Below are 18,894 nucleotides of genomic sequence, written 5' to 3' on the forward strand. Positions count from 1 at the left end.
TGTTATTTATCAAAATTTTATATTAATACACATTGCAATCATGTATAACATTTAGTAAATTTAGTAGAAACAAAGATAAAAAAAAAAAACTGACTCCCGCTCGGTAGAGCGGGTCATGATCTAGTTCACGTTTAAAGAGCACTGCAACCAAAACTAATACATAACTATACTATTGGTTGCACAAAATACATAACTATAATGGTACCTACTCAGGTTTAGTTCAAGTCTGTTTAGGTTTTGGGTTTTCGAAATCAAAAATTTCAGTCCCATTCGGATATTTTTAAATTTTGGATTGGGTTTGGTTCAGATATTTGCGGGTTTGGTTCAGATTCGAATAACCCATTTAAACTATTTTGAAAATTTAAAATTTATTATATGCTTTAAATTTCTCAAAATCTATTAACAAAATAATATATTATATATAAATTTGAATAACATATGTTAGAGTACCTAAACTTAACATATAAATTGTTTTGTTTAAATATTTGGATAGAGAATCAATAACTATTTTAAGTATTTTTGGTGTTTTGAGTATACTTTAACTATTTTAGATATTCACTTTTGACTATTTGTAAATATTTTTAAGTATTTAAACCAACTTAAAAATATTATATATATTCTAGATGTTTTTATATACATTAAATCTAAAACTAATTAATATATAGAACAATAAAATCTATTTCGGAGCGAAGTATTTATGTTCAGATCGGATTAGGTTTCAGTTCTCTAAATACCAAAATTTTGAATAATTTGGATATTTAATAAATTTTGGTTCGGGTTTGGTACTAATTTTTGGATTGAGTTTAGTACTATCTTTTTGGATAGAGATCGATTCAATTCTTCGAATTTGGTTTTTTTGTCTAACCTTAAATAGTGAATTAAAAACAAATAACATATATTGTTGAAAGAAATACATCCGCACGGGCGTGCGGGTCAAAGTCTAGTATCTATTGATTCTTTATCCAAATATTCAAAGAAAACCAATTTATATGTTAAATTAAGGTATTTTGACATATATGTTATGATAATTTATATGTAATATATTATCTTTCTTATATAGATTTTGAAAATTTAAAGTATATAATGAATTTTGAAAATTTAAAAACATTTTAAATGGGTTATCCGAACCCGAACCGAACCCGTAAAGATCCGAACCGAACCCGAACCAAAATTTAGAAATATCGAATGGGGCTGAAATCTTTGACCCCGAAAACCCGAAACCCGAATGGACTGAACTGAAACCCGAATGGGTACCCGAACGCCCAGCCCTAGTAAGTCTCAATAAAATTTTGAAATCTATCAAATTATTTTATATTGTACAATTGCTAACAAAATATGACAATTTTTTGCAGGTTTCTATGGGATTTTTTTAATTCATAATTGTTCTTCTTATTTTATATTACTTATGGATTATATTTAAAAGATTTATCACATTTTCTTTTTAAATTTCTATGGGATTGTGATACCTGTGAGATTTTTATCACATTTTTTAATACATCACTATTTCCTGTATATTTTTCTTACATTTGTTTTTTATTAGTTAACTTTTATTAAAAACATACTAATGATGTTGATTTTTTTTACTTTAGTTAACATTCATTTGTTTTATTCTTATATACTTTTTGTGACTTTTTTAGTTTTTGTTTCAGTTTTATATTGTATTTAGTTCACATAGTTTATGTGTACATAATTTATGTTTTAAAACATAATTTTTTAAAAAAAAATTAAGCGACAAAGATCCTAATTAAACCGATCCAAAAAAACCAACCGAACCGAATATAAACTAAACTGGATATAAACCACACCGAACCAGACTAAATATGGTTTACTTCAGTTGAAAAAATATATTAAAATCAAACTAAACAAACCAACTGAACCGAAAAAGTAACGAATTCCACCCATACTGCATCTTGGAGATTTGCGCAAATCATGTCTCAGCATTGAAACTCTCACGTGTTCCACATTCTCCTACATTTGAACTCAATCGATATTATACAATATTTTTATATCCGCACATGGTGCGGGTCGGTCACCTAGTATACACTAAAAATCAAAACAAAATTGGCAGATTTGGTTTAATTATGATTTCAAAATATAAAATCAGGTTGACTACTCATTTAGGATATTTATTGAATTCAGTAGTAACAGCCCACCAATCTTTATTATATACGTTGAATAAGTGTATGGCCACATACTAAAAATATTTTTACAGCAAACAATAAACTCAAAGACTACATAATAAATATGCAAGTTACTGTATAGTTTTGCAAATGCTAATCTATAAAAATAATATTATTATACACAAAAATAATATCTTTAACTATTGAAAAATAAAAAATAATATACAAATTCATGTTTTATTGAAAAATTGTAAATACAGATTTAAAATATTTTATTTGAATTTATATTTTGTCCGTCATAAAAAGGAAATTTTTGACTAATTTCTAATACCAAATTTAAGCATTGGCTAAAAGTTAAGCTAATCAACAACTTGATAAACTATTTTCTTCAGTTTTAATGTATTATTAAAAATTAAATTGTTTTTTTAGAAATACTGTCAGACATTTTGGATTTTTACTAGGTCGATTAGCATCAAGCTACAGGTTAAAGGTGGATTTTAAGTTTAAAAAAAAAAATAGTTAACAGTTTTTATTAAATCTGCACCAGATTATATATGGATCATCGGATTTACCAATTTGACTGCCAGTTTGGGTTAAATATGAAGACATTGCTTATATATATATATATTTTTTTATAAATTATATATGTATCCCGCTAAAAAGAGATAAAAAATTTGTACAAATAGAATGATTTCTTGGTACCATTTAGATGTAGATAAACAATTACGTCTTAGCATTCATTTACGTTCAGGTATATTTTGGTTTTTTAGTTCTGGATATTTAGGAACCATTACATTTAGCAATTAAGATATTTACAAATTTCAGTTTCGTTATTTTGGTTTTCGGTTCAGTTCAGGTAGTAAAATTAGAAAATAGGTAGTATTAAAAAAATGGGTCCAATTTGGTTCCGGTTTGGTTTCCCAGTAATTTCATATACTATAAGTAAAAACATCTTATAAGTCGGAGGAGTGGGGGATTAGTTTAAATAGCAGGTAATTCGGGTTGTTCAAATAAAAATATCAGATAATTTGGATAAATTTAAATATTTTAGATAAAAATATATTCAAGTAATTTAGTTTTTGGATAGTTTGGTTTATAAATAACACTTTAAGATATTTGGTTATATAGAAATAATTAATATTAATAGGTTTATAATTTGTATTTTACAATTTTGGGTACTCTTTTGGTTCTTGATTTGGATCTGATTCGGTTTTGTTACTTAAAAAATATAGGATTATTTATGAAATTTGTTTCAATTTGGTTTTGATATTTCGGTTTGGTAGGATTTGGTTCATCGATTTCGGATATTTGTCTAGACTTATATGCTATATTATATAGAAATTCATATAAAAGTATTTATTTAATTTCAAAAATAAATCCGCGCTTTTGAAGCGCGGTTCAAAATCTAGTTTGTTATTATTAACCCTCAAAATCAGTCTACTTATTTGTTTGTTATTATTAGCCCCAACTCGATTGTTCTACTTTGCTAACAAACAAAATAAATAAACTCAAAGTCAAAACGTAATCAATGAGGAATATTTGATTTTTTTTTTGGCAACTCAATGAGGAATATTTGATATTGCTATAAGATATAGAAAGGAATAATTTATAATAGATTTTGACCCGCGCTTTCAAAGCGCGGGATTATTTTTCGTTACAAATTTATTAATATGTCTATTTGTTAACTAATATTTGATTTTCAGTTCTGTTTCAGTTTGTTTTTCTTTTGGGTTTTCGCTTTGGTTATAGTTCAGTTATAGTTTTTTTCGATTCAAAACACATAAGTACTGTTTGTTTATTTATCATTTTGGGTTCAGATTCAGTTTGGTTATTTTAGTTTTCGGTTTGGTTCGGATAATAATGTTAAAAATCTAATAAGTTTCAAGTTTAATTTGATTTTGGTTCGGTTCCGTTTTTGAGGTAATTTTGAATAATTCGAGTAAAAACTATATTTTGGATTTTTTGGATAAAATATCAGATAACTCCTATGAATTTAAAATTTTCAGATAAAAATATTACAGTGATTATTTATATCAAAAATAAAGAAAATTTTAATATACTGGATAAAAAATAAAATAAATGTAATATTGTAAGTGTTATGTAAATTCTTTTTGAAAAGAAAAATTGATTTATTGACAGCTACATAAGTTCAAAATATAAATTTTGGTGACAATTAAAGGTAAGATGCGATTATAAGTAGATTTTTATAAGAATATCTTATTCATAATAAATTCTTAGCTATATATTCTTTAACTAACATAAAGAATATGCCATAAAATAGTAATACATTGTTTAATTATTTAAACTTAGTTGAGCTAAATCCCGCGCTTTAAAATCGCCGAATTTATTCTCTTTTAAAATTTTACAAAATTTGTTAATTATAAAATTATGTGTTGTTATATAAGATAATATGATACATTTAAATTTGTGTTAGTTATTCCCGTTTGAAAACTAATCATAGATGTTAGATATGCTATAAAAAGTTGTCTATATATATATATACTATATATATTAATTTTTAAGAAGTTAATTTTCAGAAAAATATTGTATTAATTTTTTAATTTATTCTAAAGTGTTATATTTACAGATATAATACTAAAGATATTTCCCATTGCATATTTTAATATTATTTTTTAATAAAAGTTATTATTTTTTTGATTACTTAGATGCATATTTTTGTTCAAACAATATAAAAACATAAGTATAAAATGTTGAAAAAATAAAAGTTTATGATTTTTGTTATTCCAAGAATTTGGAAAATATACTACGAAGAAAGACACATCACTTAATCTGTATAAAAATAAGTGATATTAGTTTTAATTATTTATTATCTGCAAAACTAAGTATATGTAATTGTTATAAATACGTAATTATTCAAAAAAGCTGGTTAAAAAGGAATTTTCTATGCATATGCTAAATCTTTACCGAAAATAAATGCTATAGTTAATTAACATTTATAGTTTTGTTTTGATTTGTAAAGAAAATTGTTTGGCATAAAAAATAAATATATTTACCTGCAGAACTGCAATTGCAGATGTAACTTAGGCCATAGTCAACCACTGAATGTTGCCACCTCTTCCTCCTTCTCATGATACCTACTGTTATTGAATCAGATAAACACATAATTAAAAAAAAATATAAGAAAAGCAGACCATGACACCTTCTTTGTAGATTAGAGCTAGTGTGATTGTTTCTTTCACAGGCTTAACCATCTGTACAACTTTCTGAAACCAACCAATCAAACAAAAACCAAAGCATATCACCACACTGCTTCGCGGAGGAATCCAATATTTTTTATTAAAACACGAAAAAACTCACTCGGGGAATATAAAAGGAGAGCATATCATTGCTAGAGCCAAGGCCAATCATGGGCAAGGAGTTCTCGAATCCTCTTTGTATCAAGCTTCTTCTTTTAATCCAACAGAATCATTGAAAGTCTCAGTTTAAAAATAATAAAAGTATCCATCGAATATCAAAATGTTATATATGTGAAAGCTAATATATCATGAGATAATCAAAAAGCTCTTCTCTCAAAAACCCATATCAGCAGAGACATGTCTGCGTTTTGATAACCCTAATTCTTCATAGTTATTAACGATTCTACACAAGGAAATAAGTAGTATATAATATAAAATAATAATGGGTAGTGATGTCGCGTTGTGGGAAAATCTTTACGTATAAATGAATCTTCGGCGATTGATCACAAAAAGATTGCATTACCATTGGTTAAATTTATTGGGTGAATTTTCTTTTTTCTTTAAATCAGAAAATAACATAATGACATTCTCTTGTAAATAACTCAAAAAATCAAGGGCAGAATCCTAGGAGGGATTCTGCTTTAATAGTATAGATGACCTAATGTGTTTGAACGGAATAATTCTTCTGCATTGACTTGCTTTCCAATCTACAATAATTCTAAGAATCAAAAATAAATAAAAAACAATCCAATTTTTTGCCCAATTATAAAAATAAACAATCAAATATTGTGAATCACTAGAATCCAAACTATTGTTTAAATTTTTGCTAACCATAATATTTTATACACCCAATATATTGTGCAATTTAGTTCATGTGGTTAGCGCAAATATATGGTTTTCAAAGTTTACCATATAACAACAACATTCACAATCTATTATACTAAAACTGAAATACAAAATAATATTTACTTAATTTTAAATAGATTCTCACAGATTTTAATTTCCTTTTCAACTAATTTTAACCATTTCATTTATTGTTTTTATTTATATATTTTATTTACATATTTTTATTCTTTCAAACTACTTTATTAATTATAATTACCGTTATAATTTGATGACATTTATTTTATGTATTAATCATAGTATTTTCACATGTGTTTAAATAAAATTGTTCTATTAGTGACAAAAATTCAAAAGGGTTACCAAAATTATTTTATTTATTTACATAATCAGTTAGAGATAAATATTCTTGTATACTTTACAAAACAATTTTAACGATTATCGGGTTTTTTATTTTAAAACTAAACTGTGTTCGGTATTAAATGTTTTTAAGCAGTGTTCGATTTGAATTTTTTCGGGTCTGCATAAATTTGTATGAACATAAAATATCTAAATAACTTATATTTTTAAAATGTCACTAAACAATTTATAAAAACAACATATTTTATAAAAGTTATACACCCAATTTGAAGATTTCCGTCGGATTTTTTGCCCAACTCTAATATTAACATTAAAACAACATATTTTATAAAAGTTATACACCCGCACGGGCGTGCGGGTCAAGCTCTAGTTTTAAGAGATTAATAATTATTATAGATACAACTGTATTTTTATTTGAATATGAAATTATTATGTCAATTTCTATAATCCTTTTACCTATTCATTTTTATGTAATATATAAATATAAAAAACTGATCAAATGTTATTACACTTTCTATAATTTTGAAAATTACCTACCATGATTATTATTTGTAATATCATTTAGGTTATTCGACAAGTGATAATAATTAGTTTAGACTTATTTTTTATTTTAGATCTAATTAAAACAATTAAGAATTATGAAAAAAAATTTCATTATTTTATGTAACTTATAAATATAAAAAATGATCAAACTTTATTACTCTTTATATAATTTCAACAATTAGTTACCATAAATCATTATTTGGAATATAATTTATATTATTTAGCAATTGAGATTAATTAATTGGTTCTTGATTTGATCAAAATAAATAGGTTTTAGATTTTTCTTTATTCTAAATCTAAACTAAAATAAATAAAAATAAAATTTAACGACCAAAAAAATTATTAAACATTTCTTAAAGCTTCACAAATGATCAACATGTTAGAAAAAGTCACTTAAGTGCATTTCATTTAATATATAATAGAATTTCTATTTTATAAATGTTCATAACTTTTGTTAGAGTTAATGTAGATTTAGACATGTTTTGAGAAGTTCACCTATTTTTTTAGTTATAATTGAGGTGATGTTTTATTTGGTACTGATTCTTTGTTCGGTTTGTATTTGTTATGTCTGAAACTATTGGGGGTCGAAATTGGCATTTTTCTTGTATATCAAAACGACGTCGTTTTATCTTGTTAGCGGTTGACTAACTTCTGTATAATCAATATAGATTTAGGTATTTTTTAAGAATTTTGAATAGTTTTTTAAATTATAATTGAGTTGATTAAAATTATTTGGGTCAAAATTGGTTATTTTCCCAACTCATATACAACATTACTACAAATTTAATACGACACATTAGTACATACAAATACATTACTGCATATTAATCATGACAAAACAAATCCCCTTACTATTATTTGAGGAGACCACTAATCAAAGTAACCTTTTGTTCATGTGTTTATTACATGTGTGCCATTTCCTATGTGGCATCTCCACATTTAACCTCACACCATTTTTTTCAAAAGCCCATCCTTGCCTAGAGTATTTACTTCTCATGCCATTCTAATGGACATATGTTATATTGAATAGGGAATAAATGTTATTAATACGTGTAATGCTTTATGTTATATTATTTATGATCATGCGGTGGTTACAATACGTGTATTGCCTTACGTGATGTGCTTTACGTTTACTTCTCATACCATTTTTGGTGATTAAAATGGCACTTTTATACGGCTGTTTTATAGTTTATGTTTATACAGACAATAACATTATGTATACTTCTTTTATATTTTGGTGATATTTTGGTGATGTATTCTTTCTCAACTGAAGTTATAATGCTCATACTAACATAAAAAATATATATATTTTTGTTGCAACAAAAGAACATATATATATATATATATATATATATATTGTTAATATAATGCTCATACTTATAATAGTGGTAGTTGTCATATTTTATACATTATTTATATTTTATCCATCGTTTCGTGAAAACATATATTTATATATTATTTTTATATTTTATGTTTATCGTAATTTTTATATTTTTTATTTTTATGATACAACCATAATCCTATTCCAAAAAATGCCATTATTGATTATTTAAACGATTCTAAATATTGATTACTCTACGATTAAATCGGACCAGTCTTCCATATTCAGAGTATTTTTGGTTATCATAATTTATTGAAACTTTATCAATTACGGCAATACACATAAATTCAGGGTCAATGTATTATGTTTTTTAATTATGTTAAAATTTGATTCCTTCATTCCAATTATAGGAAGGCGTATTATTTTGTTGCCTTTTTTGCATAATGATATTGATGCGTGATTACTAATCCACATTAACTAATATATGGCCTCCGTAACATAATACATTATTGTCACATTCGGTATCACCAATCTCGGATTCTTGATTGATATTTGAGGCATATTCTTAGTTTGTAGTTACCATAATTATAAAAACTCTTTGTCACATCCCCTATATATTATTTTAGAAGCACTAAAAAAAATAATCTTCACTTCATGTGCTATTTACATAATGTCATTTCCTAGGTGGCATGTTCACATTTACTCTCACAACCATCTTGAAAAAACCCTTACATTACTAGAAAAAATTACATGTATATGCCATTAATAAATCAGTCCAAAATTTAGTATTATTAAGAGTATACACATAATCAATCCCTTACTTATTATTTCAATCAATCATGAGCATAATTTTTTTTTTCCATATATAACATACCGATACAGTTTCCATAGTTAACATTTTCGTACAATATATAGTTAAGACCAAATTTTATTAAATATTCATTGAACTGCGGTTTTCATTCGGTAATAAGGAAAATAAAATCACAAATATAGGTTGATGAAACTTTATAGGTAAAGGAACTATTAGTTACCCGTTCTCACCTGACAACACTTTATATGGTATTTTAGTAATACAAAATTTCTTTATAATGAATAAAAGGTTCTGAAAAATGATTTTAAATAAATAAGAAAAGAAAAGAAAAGGTTTAAATTTTTTTTAAAAAAATTATTAATGAATATAAAGTGTTGTGTCCTCTTTCCTTTAGCGTTTTTTCTGTATGATTGAAAATACATTATAAACATTATTATGTATACCGTGAATGAATTACGTTTCCATATTCATTAGCATCCATAATTATCGTTTTCATTTTATTTCCATAATGAACATTCCGATAAATTTTACATACTTAACATTTCAATTGTGTTATTCATTTTGTTAATGAATAACCCGTTTTGATAAGAACCATTTCATATCCCATTATCAAATTCTGATACAATGAATGATGATCATAACTCATATATATATTTGTTAACAATGTCAATAAAACTAATATAGACCAAATAATTAAGTAAATTGTCTTTTCAAATCAGTCTAATTAAGTTCATGTTTTTTGGTTAGGCCAATATATTGTATAAACATATGTCTAAACATATATATAATATTAACATTAGTTGGGTTTTTGGCCAAGATAATATTGTATATATATATTTGTCTAAACATATATATACTTAAGTTTTACGTTAGTTGGCTTATAAGTTATAACTCATTGTACAATACTTTCAAAAAAGAAGTCCATAAATTTCATGCAATCACTTAAATTAAGCACATTGACTTTTTTAATTAAGGAATCAACATAATTGTTGATACTGCAAAATATCCGATTGGTAATTGTTGTAGCTTTAAAATTTTTGCTGTAGAAAAAAAGCTGTAGACTTTTTGCTTTGGCTTTAGATTTTATTGCTGTAGATTTTATGGAGAGCTCAAAAAATTTGATTTGAATATTTGGCTTTAGAAAGCACTTACACAGCTGTAGATTATTTCCGGAGCTGTGATTTTTAAAAAGTCAATAAAACTTGATTGCTGTGAATTTAGTGCTTTAGAAATAAATGGTGCTCTGGACAGCACCTACAGCCATTACCAATCACACTCAATATTGGATGGAGTGAAAGTATCATTATATAATATCCTATATTTTATTCCCTTTCATATAATACTTTCCAAAATCATATATTAATTAATTTTGTCTCCATAAATATTCAATCAGGTTAACTATATAGTCAAATATAATAGTCAATGTCACTACTAGAAAACTGCCGGATTCTGAGGGAAATTCCGAGGGACTATGTGTCCGTCGGAATATTCCCACGAAATTCCGAGGAAATTCCGAGGAAACACAATTTTCGTGTTTCCTCGGAATTTCCTCGGAATTTTCCGAGGAAATTCCGACGGACTGGTAGATCCCTCGGAAATTTCCGAGGAAATTCCGAGGGATAATAGAGCCGTTGATTATTCCGAGGAAATTCCGACGGCAACGGCTAGTTGGTCGGAATTTCCTGGGAATGTCGTGGGAAATATCGGCAGATTTAATCTATAAATGCAAGCACCCCTCATCCTCTTCATTCACTACATATCTTCATCCTCTCTCATTCTATTTTGCACACACGAATCTGATTGAAAAAATCATGTCTTCTTATAATTATCATCGCTCTTGGATAGATCGACCTCATATGGATCCGAACACGAGATTGCTTACGCCAGAGTTCGAAAATGGTCTAAAGGAATTCATGGGGAAAGCTCTCAACCAACCGGAAGCTAAATCAGGTATGTTAAGATGTCCTTGTTCTACTTGTAAAAATAGGAAGGTTATAAAACAGTTAGATGTTTGGACTCATCTATATACTCGAGGGTTTACACGGAGTTACAAAATTTGGTATCATCATGGGGAAACTGATTATGAATATGGTAGTACTAGCGAACCTCAACCTGCGGTTAGGTTAGAAGAACCAATTAGAATGGACGTAGATTATGGTGTAGGTACTGAGCAGATGGTAAATGATCATTTTAGAGGGGAAGATTTACCCAATACACAAGCTAGGAGATTTTATGATATGTTGGATGCTGGAAAGCAACCTTTGTACGAAGGTTGCAGAGATGGTCATTCAGCTTTATCATCTGCAACAAGACTGATGAGCATTAAATCCGATTATAATTTGGCTGAAGACTGTGTGGATGCGATTGCTGATTTTGTAAAAGGTGTTCTACCTGAGGATAATGTTGCTCCTGGTTCATACTACGAGGTTCAGAAACTGGTAGCTGGTCTTGGTTTATCGTACCAGGTAATAGATGTATGCAGGGATAACTGCATGATTTATTGGAGGGCGGATGAGCAGCTGGATGCATGCAAATTTTGTGGAAAGGCTCGTTATAAAGATACGGGTGGAAGAGTTCCAGTGCCATATAAAAGGATGTGGTATTTGCCATTGACGGAAAGGTTGCAGAGGTTGTATCTGTCCGAACGCACAGCGCAACCAATGAGATGGCATGCGGAGCATTCAACGGATGGTGAGATTAGACATCCTTCAGATGCAAAAGCTTGGAAGCATTTTCAATCGACCTATCCAGAATTTGCGTATGAAAGAAGAAATGTCTACCTTGGATTATGTACGGATGGTTTCAGCCCATTTGGGAAGCATGGGAGACAATATTCTCTATGGCCAGTCATTCTCACACCATACAACTTACCGCCAAACTTGTGCTTGCGTCGAGAGTTTTTGTTTCTCTCCATTCTTGTTCCCGGACCAGAGCATCCTAGGAGATCACTTGATGTATTTCTACAGCCACTAATATATGAGTTGCAACAGCTATGGGGTCAAGGTGCTGAAACGTACGATGTTTCATGTAAAGAAAACTTCCAAATGCGGGCAGTACTTATGTGGACAATAAGTGATTTCCCAGCATATGGTATGTTATCTGGATGGACAACACATGGAAGGCTATCATGTCCATATTGTCAAGATAACACTGATGCTTTCCAACTAAAACATGGAAGGAAAACGTGTTGGTTTGACTGTCACAGGAGATTCCTACCACCAGATCATCCATATCGCAGGAGTAGGAATTTATTTACGAAGAACAAGAGGGTGTTTGATGATCCAACACCGGAAATCAGTGGGAGAGAAATGTTGACACAACTAAGAGATTTTGGTGCAGAAAGGACCCCAGACGTGGGTGGACATGTGCATTATCCGGTAGATGCTGTTGGAGATCTACATAACTGGCACAAAAAGAGTATTTTCTGGGATCTGCCATACTGGAAGGATCATCTGCTGAGGCATAATTTAGATGTCATGCATATTGAGAAGAACTTTTTCGACAACCTGATGAACACGATCCTTAACGTTCAAGGTAAAACCAAGGATAATTTGAAGTCAAGACTGGATTTAGTCGATATATGTGCTCGTGAAGAACTTCATGTTGATGAGAATGGCAGGGCTCCTTTTCCCATATACCGACTTGATGCAGCGGCCAAAGATGCGTTCTTTGATTGGATTTCAAAGGATGTGGAATTTCCAGACGGTTATGCATCTAATTTGGGTAACTGTGTCGACAGAAGGGAAGGAAAGTTTACCGGCTTAAAGAGTCACGATTGCCATGTAATGATGCAGCGCCTCCTTCCGTTCGCCTTCAAGGAACTATTACCAAAGAATGTTTATGAAGCAGTTGCCGGGATAAGTGCTTTCTTCCGAGATTTATGCACGAGATCAGTTACTCCTGAATGTATTGAAAACTTGAAGACTAACATAGCCGTGATTAAGTGCAACCTTGAGAAGATATTTCCTCCTTCATTTTTTGATGTTATGGAGCATCTTGTTATTCACCTGCCAAGAGAATTGGAACTTGGTGGTCCTGTTCAGTATAGATGGATGTATCTGTATGAGCGGTATATGTTTCATCTAAAGAAAATGGTGAAAAATTTAAGTAGGGTAGAAGGTTCTATAGTGGCACAGTTTATCAGAGCAGAAACTTCAAACTTTGCGGAGCACTACTTTCCAGGAGAAGTGCAGACGAAAAGCAGAAAACCCGCTCGGCATGATGATAGAGGCGAAAGGGCAACATATTATGTTACGGTTCCAGACATCTTCACAGATGTTGGACGACTCAGCGGAAAACCAAAGAACCGTCAACTTACTGAAGAGGAGCACAGTCAATTGCAAATATATTTGCTCACCAACTGCGAAGATGTTTTTCAATACGAGAGGTACAAAATTTAAATATTATTTTTAATATTTATTTTAGCAAGTTCAAATTTTTATATTATCATAATATGTACAGGATTTTCATGGCGGAAAAGCGGTTCGAATATAGACACGCCACAGAGGAGGAACTAGAAGCACTGAAGATGAGAGAATTTGCTGGATGGATGCGTACTTATGTGAGTGCAGAAAATAAATTTTTATACTATTTACCAAATTTTTATACTAACATATGTTTTATACTAACATATGTTTCAGAGGATGAACCAGAGATTGGAGAGTAGTATAGTTTTTTTTTTTTTTTTTTTTTTTTTTTTTTCAGAATTCCGAGGAAATTCCGAGGATCTTGAGGGTTTCCTCGTAATTTCCTCGGAATTTTACCTTGTAAAATCAGATTTTAGGGATTTGATTTTTAGGGTAAGTCATTTTTATATTATTTTAGCAAATTTCATAATTTATAAATAATTTTAAAAGTCATTTAAAAATTATTTTAGCAAATTTTATAATTTATAAATAATTTTAAAAGTCATTTAATATTTTTTTAGATATTTTGAAATTTATAAATAATTTATAAGTTATTTAATAATTCTTAAGACATTTTTTTAATTTATAAATCATTTTAGCTGTTTTTATAATTTATAAATATATATTTTAAAATAAATTTTATTAATTTTAATTCATTATTTTTAAAAAATTATAGGGATTCTAGTGACCAGAGTGCGAGGGCTCGATCTCGTCGGGCCCCACCGCGAGGCCGCGCTACTTCGACGACCCCTTCGGATTCTCGGGTTTCGTCTAGCCGGTCTCGGGGTTCGTCATCCTCATCGCAGAGCCCCCGTCCCGCTATGGTTCAGCATGCGGCTCCTTCTCCCGCTGCGGCCCCTCATCTTCCTCACGACTTCCCAGACATTCCCGAGCCTCATGTCGCTCCAGGAGTGATGACTGTTGCACAGCTGGTGCAACAGCCAGGTCGTGACCATCTCCCTTATCTCACTCTGTATCCTAGGGAACCCGGTCAGACTTGGTAAGTGAAAGTTTAATTTTCTTTATTTGAAAAATTAGATTCATTTTTAATAAGTTGTTTCCTATGTATTAGGTTCGACCGATCCCATAACGGGATCAGCGCTTGGATCAACAGGATGATGTATTCCGACCTCAAGAAGGGATACGCAACCTTCACAGTGATGCCGAGGGATGAGCAGGAGCTCTGGTTTCGTCAGTTTGCTGTAAGTATTCTAACTTTTAAAAATTTCTATTTTTTTCCTTTAAAATTTTATTTCTACTAATCAGGTTTTGTTTTTTCCAGCAAGAGTTCAACTGGCATCCGGATAACACGACGTTCATCCGCAACGCCTTCATCCACAAATGTATGGATTCATATTCCGGGCAAATATATGAATGGAAGCAGAAGTGGCTAGCGGATAAGGTATTTTCTTTTTTTTAACTTTATTAATATATTTTTTTAATTCTATTTAACTTTAAAATTTTTTTTTTTCATTATAAGGTCCCAAAGTGGATCAACATGACCACTTGGGAGGAGTTGTGTGTCCATTGGGACAAGGACTCGACGAAGCAGGTCTCTAACACCAACTCCGCCAACCGCAAGAGCGATCGTGGCGGGAAGGGCATGTACAAGCACAATTTGGGTGCTCAGTCTATTCCCACTCTCGCAGACAAGATGGTAAGTTCAAACTCCTTTTCTTTTTAATTGTAAATTTTTAATTTTTCTGCTTTCTAATGTTTTTTTTGAATTTATGTGTTTTCCTAGGCGCAAGAAAATGAAGGTGAGCCCGTGGGTGATTTCCCTTTGTACAAGAGGATCCACACCAACAAGACCACGGGCCAGATTGATGACGGTCTTGCGCAGGAGGTTGTCTCCCTGGTGGACAGTATGACACAAGACGAGGAGGCCCGTCTCTCCCAGATCCAGGCCGATCTCGATCTTGACGCCACATCTACTGAGTCCACTGCCCTCTCTCAAGTCCGAATCAACGAGCTTCTTGAATCGGTAAGATATTTTGTAAATATCAATTTACTTATTAATTTTAAAATTTTTTTCTATGATTAAGATTTTAAATTTTCTTTTTCAGGCGATTCCAAAGAAGAAGGGACGTTTGGTCGGTTTGGGTCGTCGATCCAAATCGGTTCCTCCTACGTCTCAGGTGCCAGTTGATCCTACTCTGATGGATCAACTGAAGGATAAGGATGAACGCATCCGTCAGTTGGAGGAGAAGATGGCGGCTCAAGAGAGAGCTAGAGAGGCAGACAGGAGGCGGAGTGAGAAGATGATGGCGGCCTTCATGAGGCAATTCCCGGACCAGAACTTCGACGTCGACGAGGACGAGTAGTTCTAACTTTAATTTATGTTTTAAACTTTATTTTTATTTTCTGTTTTGTATGAAATATTACTTTTGAACTATTTATATTATGTTTTTTATTTTAATTTTCAATTTAATAATTAATTTTCGAATTTAATAATTAATTTTCCAATTTAATTAATAAGAAATAAATTAATATTTATTTATTAATATAAATTATATTTTACGAAAATTCCGAGGAACGAAGGCCCTCGGAAATTTCCGAGGGAAGTGTTCCTCGGAATTTTCCGAGGGAGTCTTCCGTCGGAAAATTCCGAGGAATATTCCCTCGGAAAATTCCGAGGAACAATTTCCTCGGAATTTTCCGAGGGAATATCCCTCGGAATATTCCGAGGGAGAGTTCCTCGGAATTTTCCGACAGTGTTTTCCGAGGGACATTCCCTCGGAAAATTCCGAGGGATATTCCGACAATGGGATCACCGTAGGTGTTCCTCGGAATTCCCTCGGAAAAAGTCTCCGTCGGAATTTCGTCACAAATTTCCGAGGGAATTCCGACGACTTACGTTATTCCGACGATATTATTCCGACGGATCATTTCCTGGGTTTGTCGTCGGAATACGTGAATTCCGACGACATTCCGAGGATATCTTCCCTGGGAATCGAGCAGTTTTCTTGTAGTGTGTTTTCTAAATTTTTTCCCCTGCATATTTATACTTTCCAAAATAATAAATTATATAAACTAAACTTTATGAATTTTTGGGGTTGTATTTTCGCGAATATTCATTTGACACAAAACTTTATGAATTTTTGGGGTTGACACTAAACTTTATCCCTATGTGACTATATATATCATACTAAACTAATGTCTTTTGTTATTTTTCTTAATAGCATTCTGAGCACACTATATTTATATATATATATTTATATATTTTTTTAATAGCATTATGAAGACACTATGTTTATATAATAGCACTCTGAAGACACTATGTTTATATATATATATATATATATATATATATATATATATATATATATGTATATAATGAACATTTCGATAAATTTTGGAATTAATGGTTTGAATTTATTGTTACAGAAAATATACATATGTTAATAAAATCATATGATAATAAATATTTATATTGAAATATACTATATATCTATGTCAATTTCATTGAAATTTAATTATATACCATATAACATAATATAATAATTATTTTGATTTATTTACCATAAAAATATTGTAAATAAACAAGAAGTATTGTTTTATTTATGTGATTACTCTAATCCCATATACATATATATATATATATATATATATATATATATATATATATATATATATATTAATTGAAAAACAATTGATTACTCTAGCATGTGTGATTTATTAATTAATATTTTTTTAAAAAATTTAAAAAGAGATGGATACATTGAATATATATTTAGAAGCTATTAAATCATCTAGCGAGAATATGGAACGAGAATATGGATTGCAGAAAAATACTTATTTCCTAATTCTAATCCATGTTTCTTCGTCACAACACCGATTGAGAGTAATTTGAACTTTAAAGTGTCGATTTTGATAATCTGAAATGGCAACGTTTTTATTTCAGCACACTGGTTTCCTTAAATGAGCGTAGAACCTTTTTTAATATTTAACCAAATGGGCTACACATATGGTATAATGTGTTTTGGTTTAAAAATTGTTGCATACCCAAAATCAATGCAAACCATCATCACTTTAGATTAAAATTTTGTTACAATAAAAATATAGGATTGGGCAAAAAATCTGAATCCAAAATACTGAACCAAATGCAATCCGAAGAATTAGTACTTAACTTTAACTAAAATTGGTTAGATTAAATTTTTGGTATCTGGAGAATCGAACCAAATTCGATTCGAACCAAAAAATTTCGGATATCGTGTATATTCGAAGCGGATTTATATACTTAAATATATTATTTATTTTTAAATTTAATATCTAGAAAAATATACAAAATATATAAGATATTTTTAAGTTGTCCAAAATTCTTAGAAATATATAAAATTAGTTAAAAATACATATTTTAAAATAGCAAAATTGTACTCAAGACATCAAAAGTATTTAGAATATCTATTGATTTCCTATTCAAATATTTAAACCAATTTTATGTTAATATTATGTATTTGGCATACATTATTGATATTTATATGTTATATATTATTTTTATTTTTCTATTTTGAAACATTTAAGTATATATGAACTTTAATATTTTTTAAATGATTTAATGGGTTATCCGAACCAAATCCAAACCGAATCGGCAAAGATTTCAGCCGAACAGAACGAAACCGAAGTAAATGGTACCCGAATGTCCATCTCTAATCAAATGTAAAAATGGTTATTGATAATAAAATATGTGTTATTTATAATATTTAGATACAACAATTTTGAGAAACCTCATCCCGCGCAGGGCGCGGGTTATCATCTAGTTCACTTCTTAATTGATAGCATAGATAAACATACTAATTACGAAGTTCAAACTTTGGAATATTTTTTGATCAAATTCAAGCTTTGGAATTTAATTTAATCTGATGCAACCTCTGTATGGGCCTCGTTATATCTTTTAGTAACCCGAATCATCTTGCAGTTTCAAGCCCATTGGGCTAACATTTAAAGAAACTTTGCAGACAGAAAAACAAAAACAGAGCAAGGAAGAAAAAGACAGAGCTGATCCAATGCACAGAAGACGATCTTCCTCTGTTCTTACCACCATCGCATCCCGACATCATTACCATACATCTCAATCTGTCAAATCCACAAAGAAACCAAACATCCACGAACCAACAACAACTCACAAGCCCACCAGGAAGCCATGGGAGGAAGTACCGTTTCTCACCGATCTCAAACAAACCGAAGAAACAGAGGAAGCTCTCTCTCTCTCTCTTCCACCACTACCAGCAAATGGTTTTCCGACACTACTACCCATCTTACTCTTCACTCATCTACAAACTCGCCAAGTCACGTG

At 30.1% G+C, this 18,894-nt stretch overlaps 3 protein-coding genes across 3 annotated transcripts; 2 read left to right on the plus strand and 1 right to left on the minus strand.

The window, feature by feature from the left end:
- Positions 1 to 1,804: 1,804 nt before the first annotated feature.
- Positions 1,805 to 5,688, minus strand: LOC130498823 (proteasome subunit beta type-5-B-like). The gene is made up of 4 exons (XM_056992462.1): positions 5,439 to 5,688; positions 5,281 to 5,344; positions 5,135 to 5,215; positions 1,805 to 1,968 (listed from the first exon to the last, which is right to left on the minus strand). Exons 1-4 carry the CDS (start codon positions 5,487 to 5,489, stop codon positions 1,928 to 1,930), a joined length of 237 nt encoding a protein of 78 aa, XP_056848442.1. The 5' UTR covers positions 5,490 to 5,688; the 3' UTR covers positions 1,805 to 1,927.
- Positions 5,689 to 11,123: 5,435 nt separating this feature from the next.
- On the plus strand, positions 11,124 to 15,922 carry LOC130499059 (uncharacterized). The gene is made up of 7 exons (XM_056992959.1): positions 11,124 to 11,142; positions 14,275 to 14,598; positions 14,671 to 14,800; positions 14,881 to 15,000; positions 15,079 to 15,255; positions 15,343 to 15,582; positions 15,665 to 15,922. The coding sequence occupies exons 2-7, from the start codon at positions 14,420 to 14,422 to the stop codon at positions 15,920 to 15,922; spliced, it is 1,104 nt and encodes a 367-aa protein (XP_056848939.1). The 5' UTR covers positions 11,124 to 11,142; positions 14,275 to 14,419.
- LOC130498419 (uncharacterized) lies at positions 12,199 to 13,756 on the plus strand. The gene is made up of 2 exons (XM_056991769.1): positions 12,199 to 13,579; positions 13,673 to 13,756. Exons 1-2 carry the CDS (start codon positions 12,237 to 12,239, stop codon positions 13,707 to 13,709), a joined length of 1,380 nt encoding a protein of 459 aa, XP_056847749.1. The 5' UTR covers positions 12,199 to 12,236; the 3' UTR covers positions 13,710 to 13,756.
- Positions 15,923 to 18,894: the final 2,972 nt, after the last annotated feature.

The sequence above is a fragment of the Raphanus sativus genome, chromosome 8 (genome assembly GCF_000801105.2).
Source record: "Raphanus sativus cultivar WK10039 chromosome 8, ASM80110v3, whole genome shotgun sequence".
Taxonomy (NCBI): Eukaryota; Viridiplantae; Streptophyta; class Magnoliopsida; order Brassicales; family Brassicaceae; genus Raphanus; species Raphanus sativus.

Excerpts from the sequence above, each read along its gene's own strand:
- LOC130498419 (XM_056991769.1), top strand. The coding sequence starts at position 12,237 with ATGCGGGCAGTACTTATGTGGACAATAAGTGATTTCCCAGCATATGGT. Across the intron at positions 13,580-13,672 it reads GATGTTTTTCAATACGAGAG|CGGTTCGAATATAGACACGC; the intron begins GTACAAAATTTA and ends ATGGCGGAAAAG.
- LOC130498823 (XM_056992462.1), bottom strand. The coding sequence starts at position 5,489 with ATGATTGGCCTTGGCTCTAGCAATGATATGCTCTCCTTTTATATTCCC. Across the intron at positions 5,345-5,438 it reads TCTCCTTTTATATTCCCCGA|AAAGTTGTACAGATGGTTAA; the intron begins GTGAGTTTTTTC and ends GGTTGGTTTCAG. Across the intron at positions 5,216-5,280 it reads AGCTCTAATCTACAAAGAAG|GTATCATGAGAAGGAGGAAG; the intron begins GTGTCATGGTCT and ends CAATAACAGTAG.
- LOC130499059 (XM_056992959.1), top strand. The coding sequence starts at position 14,420 with ATGGTTCAGCATGCGGCTCCTTCTCCCGCTGCGGCCCCTCATCTTCCT. Across the intron at positions 14,599-14,670 it reads AGGGAACCCGGTCAGACTTG|GTTCGACCGATCCCATAACG; the intron begins GTAAGTGAAAGT and ends CCTATGTATTAG. Across the intron at positions 15,583-15,664 it reads TCAACGAGCTTCTTGAATCG|GCGATTCCAAAGAAGAAGGG; the intron begins GTAAGATATTTT and ends TTTCTTTTTCAG.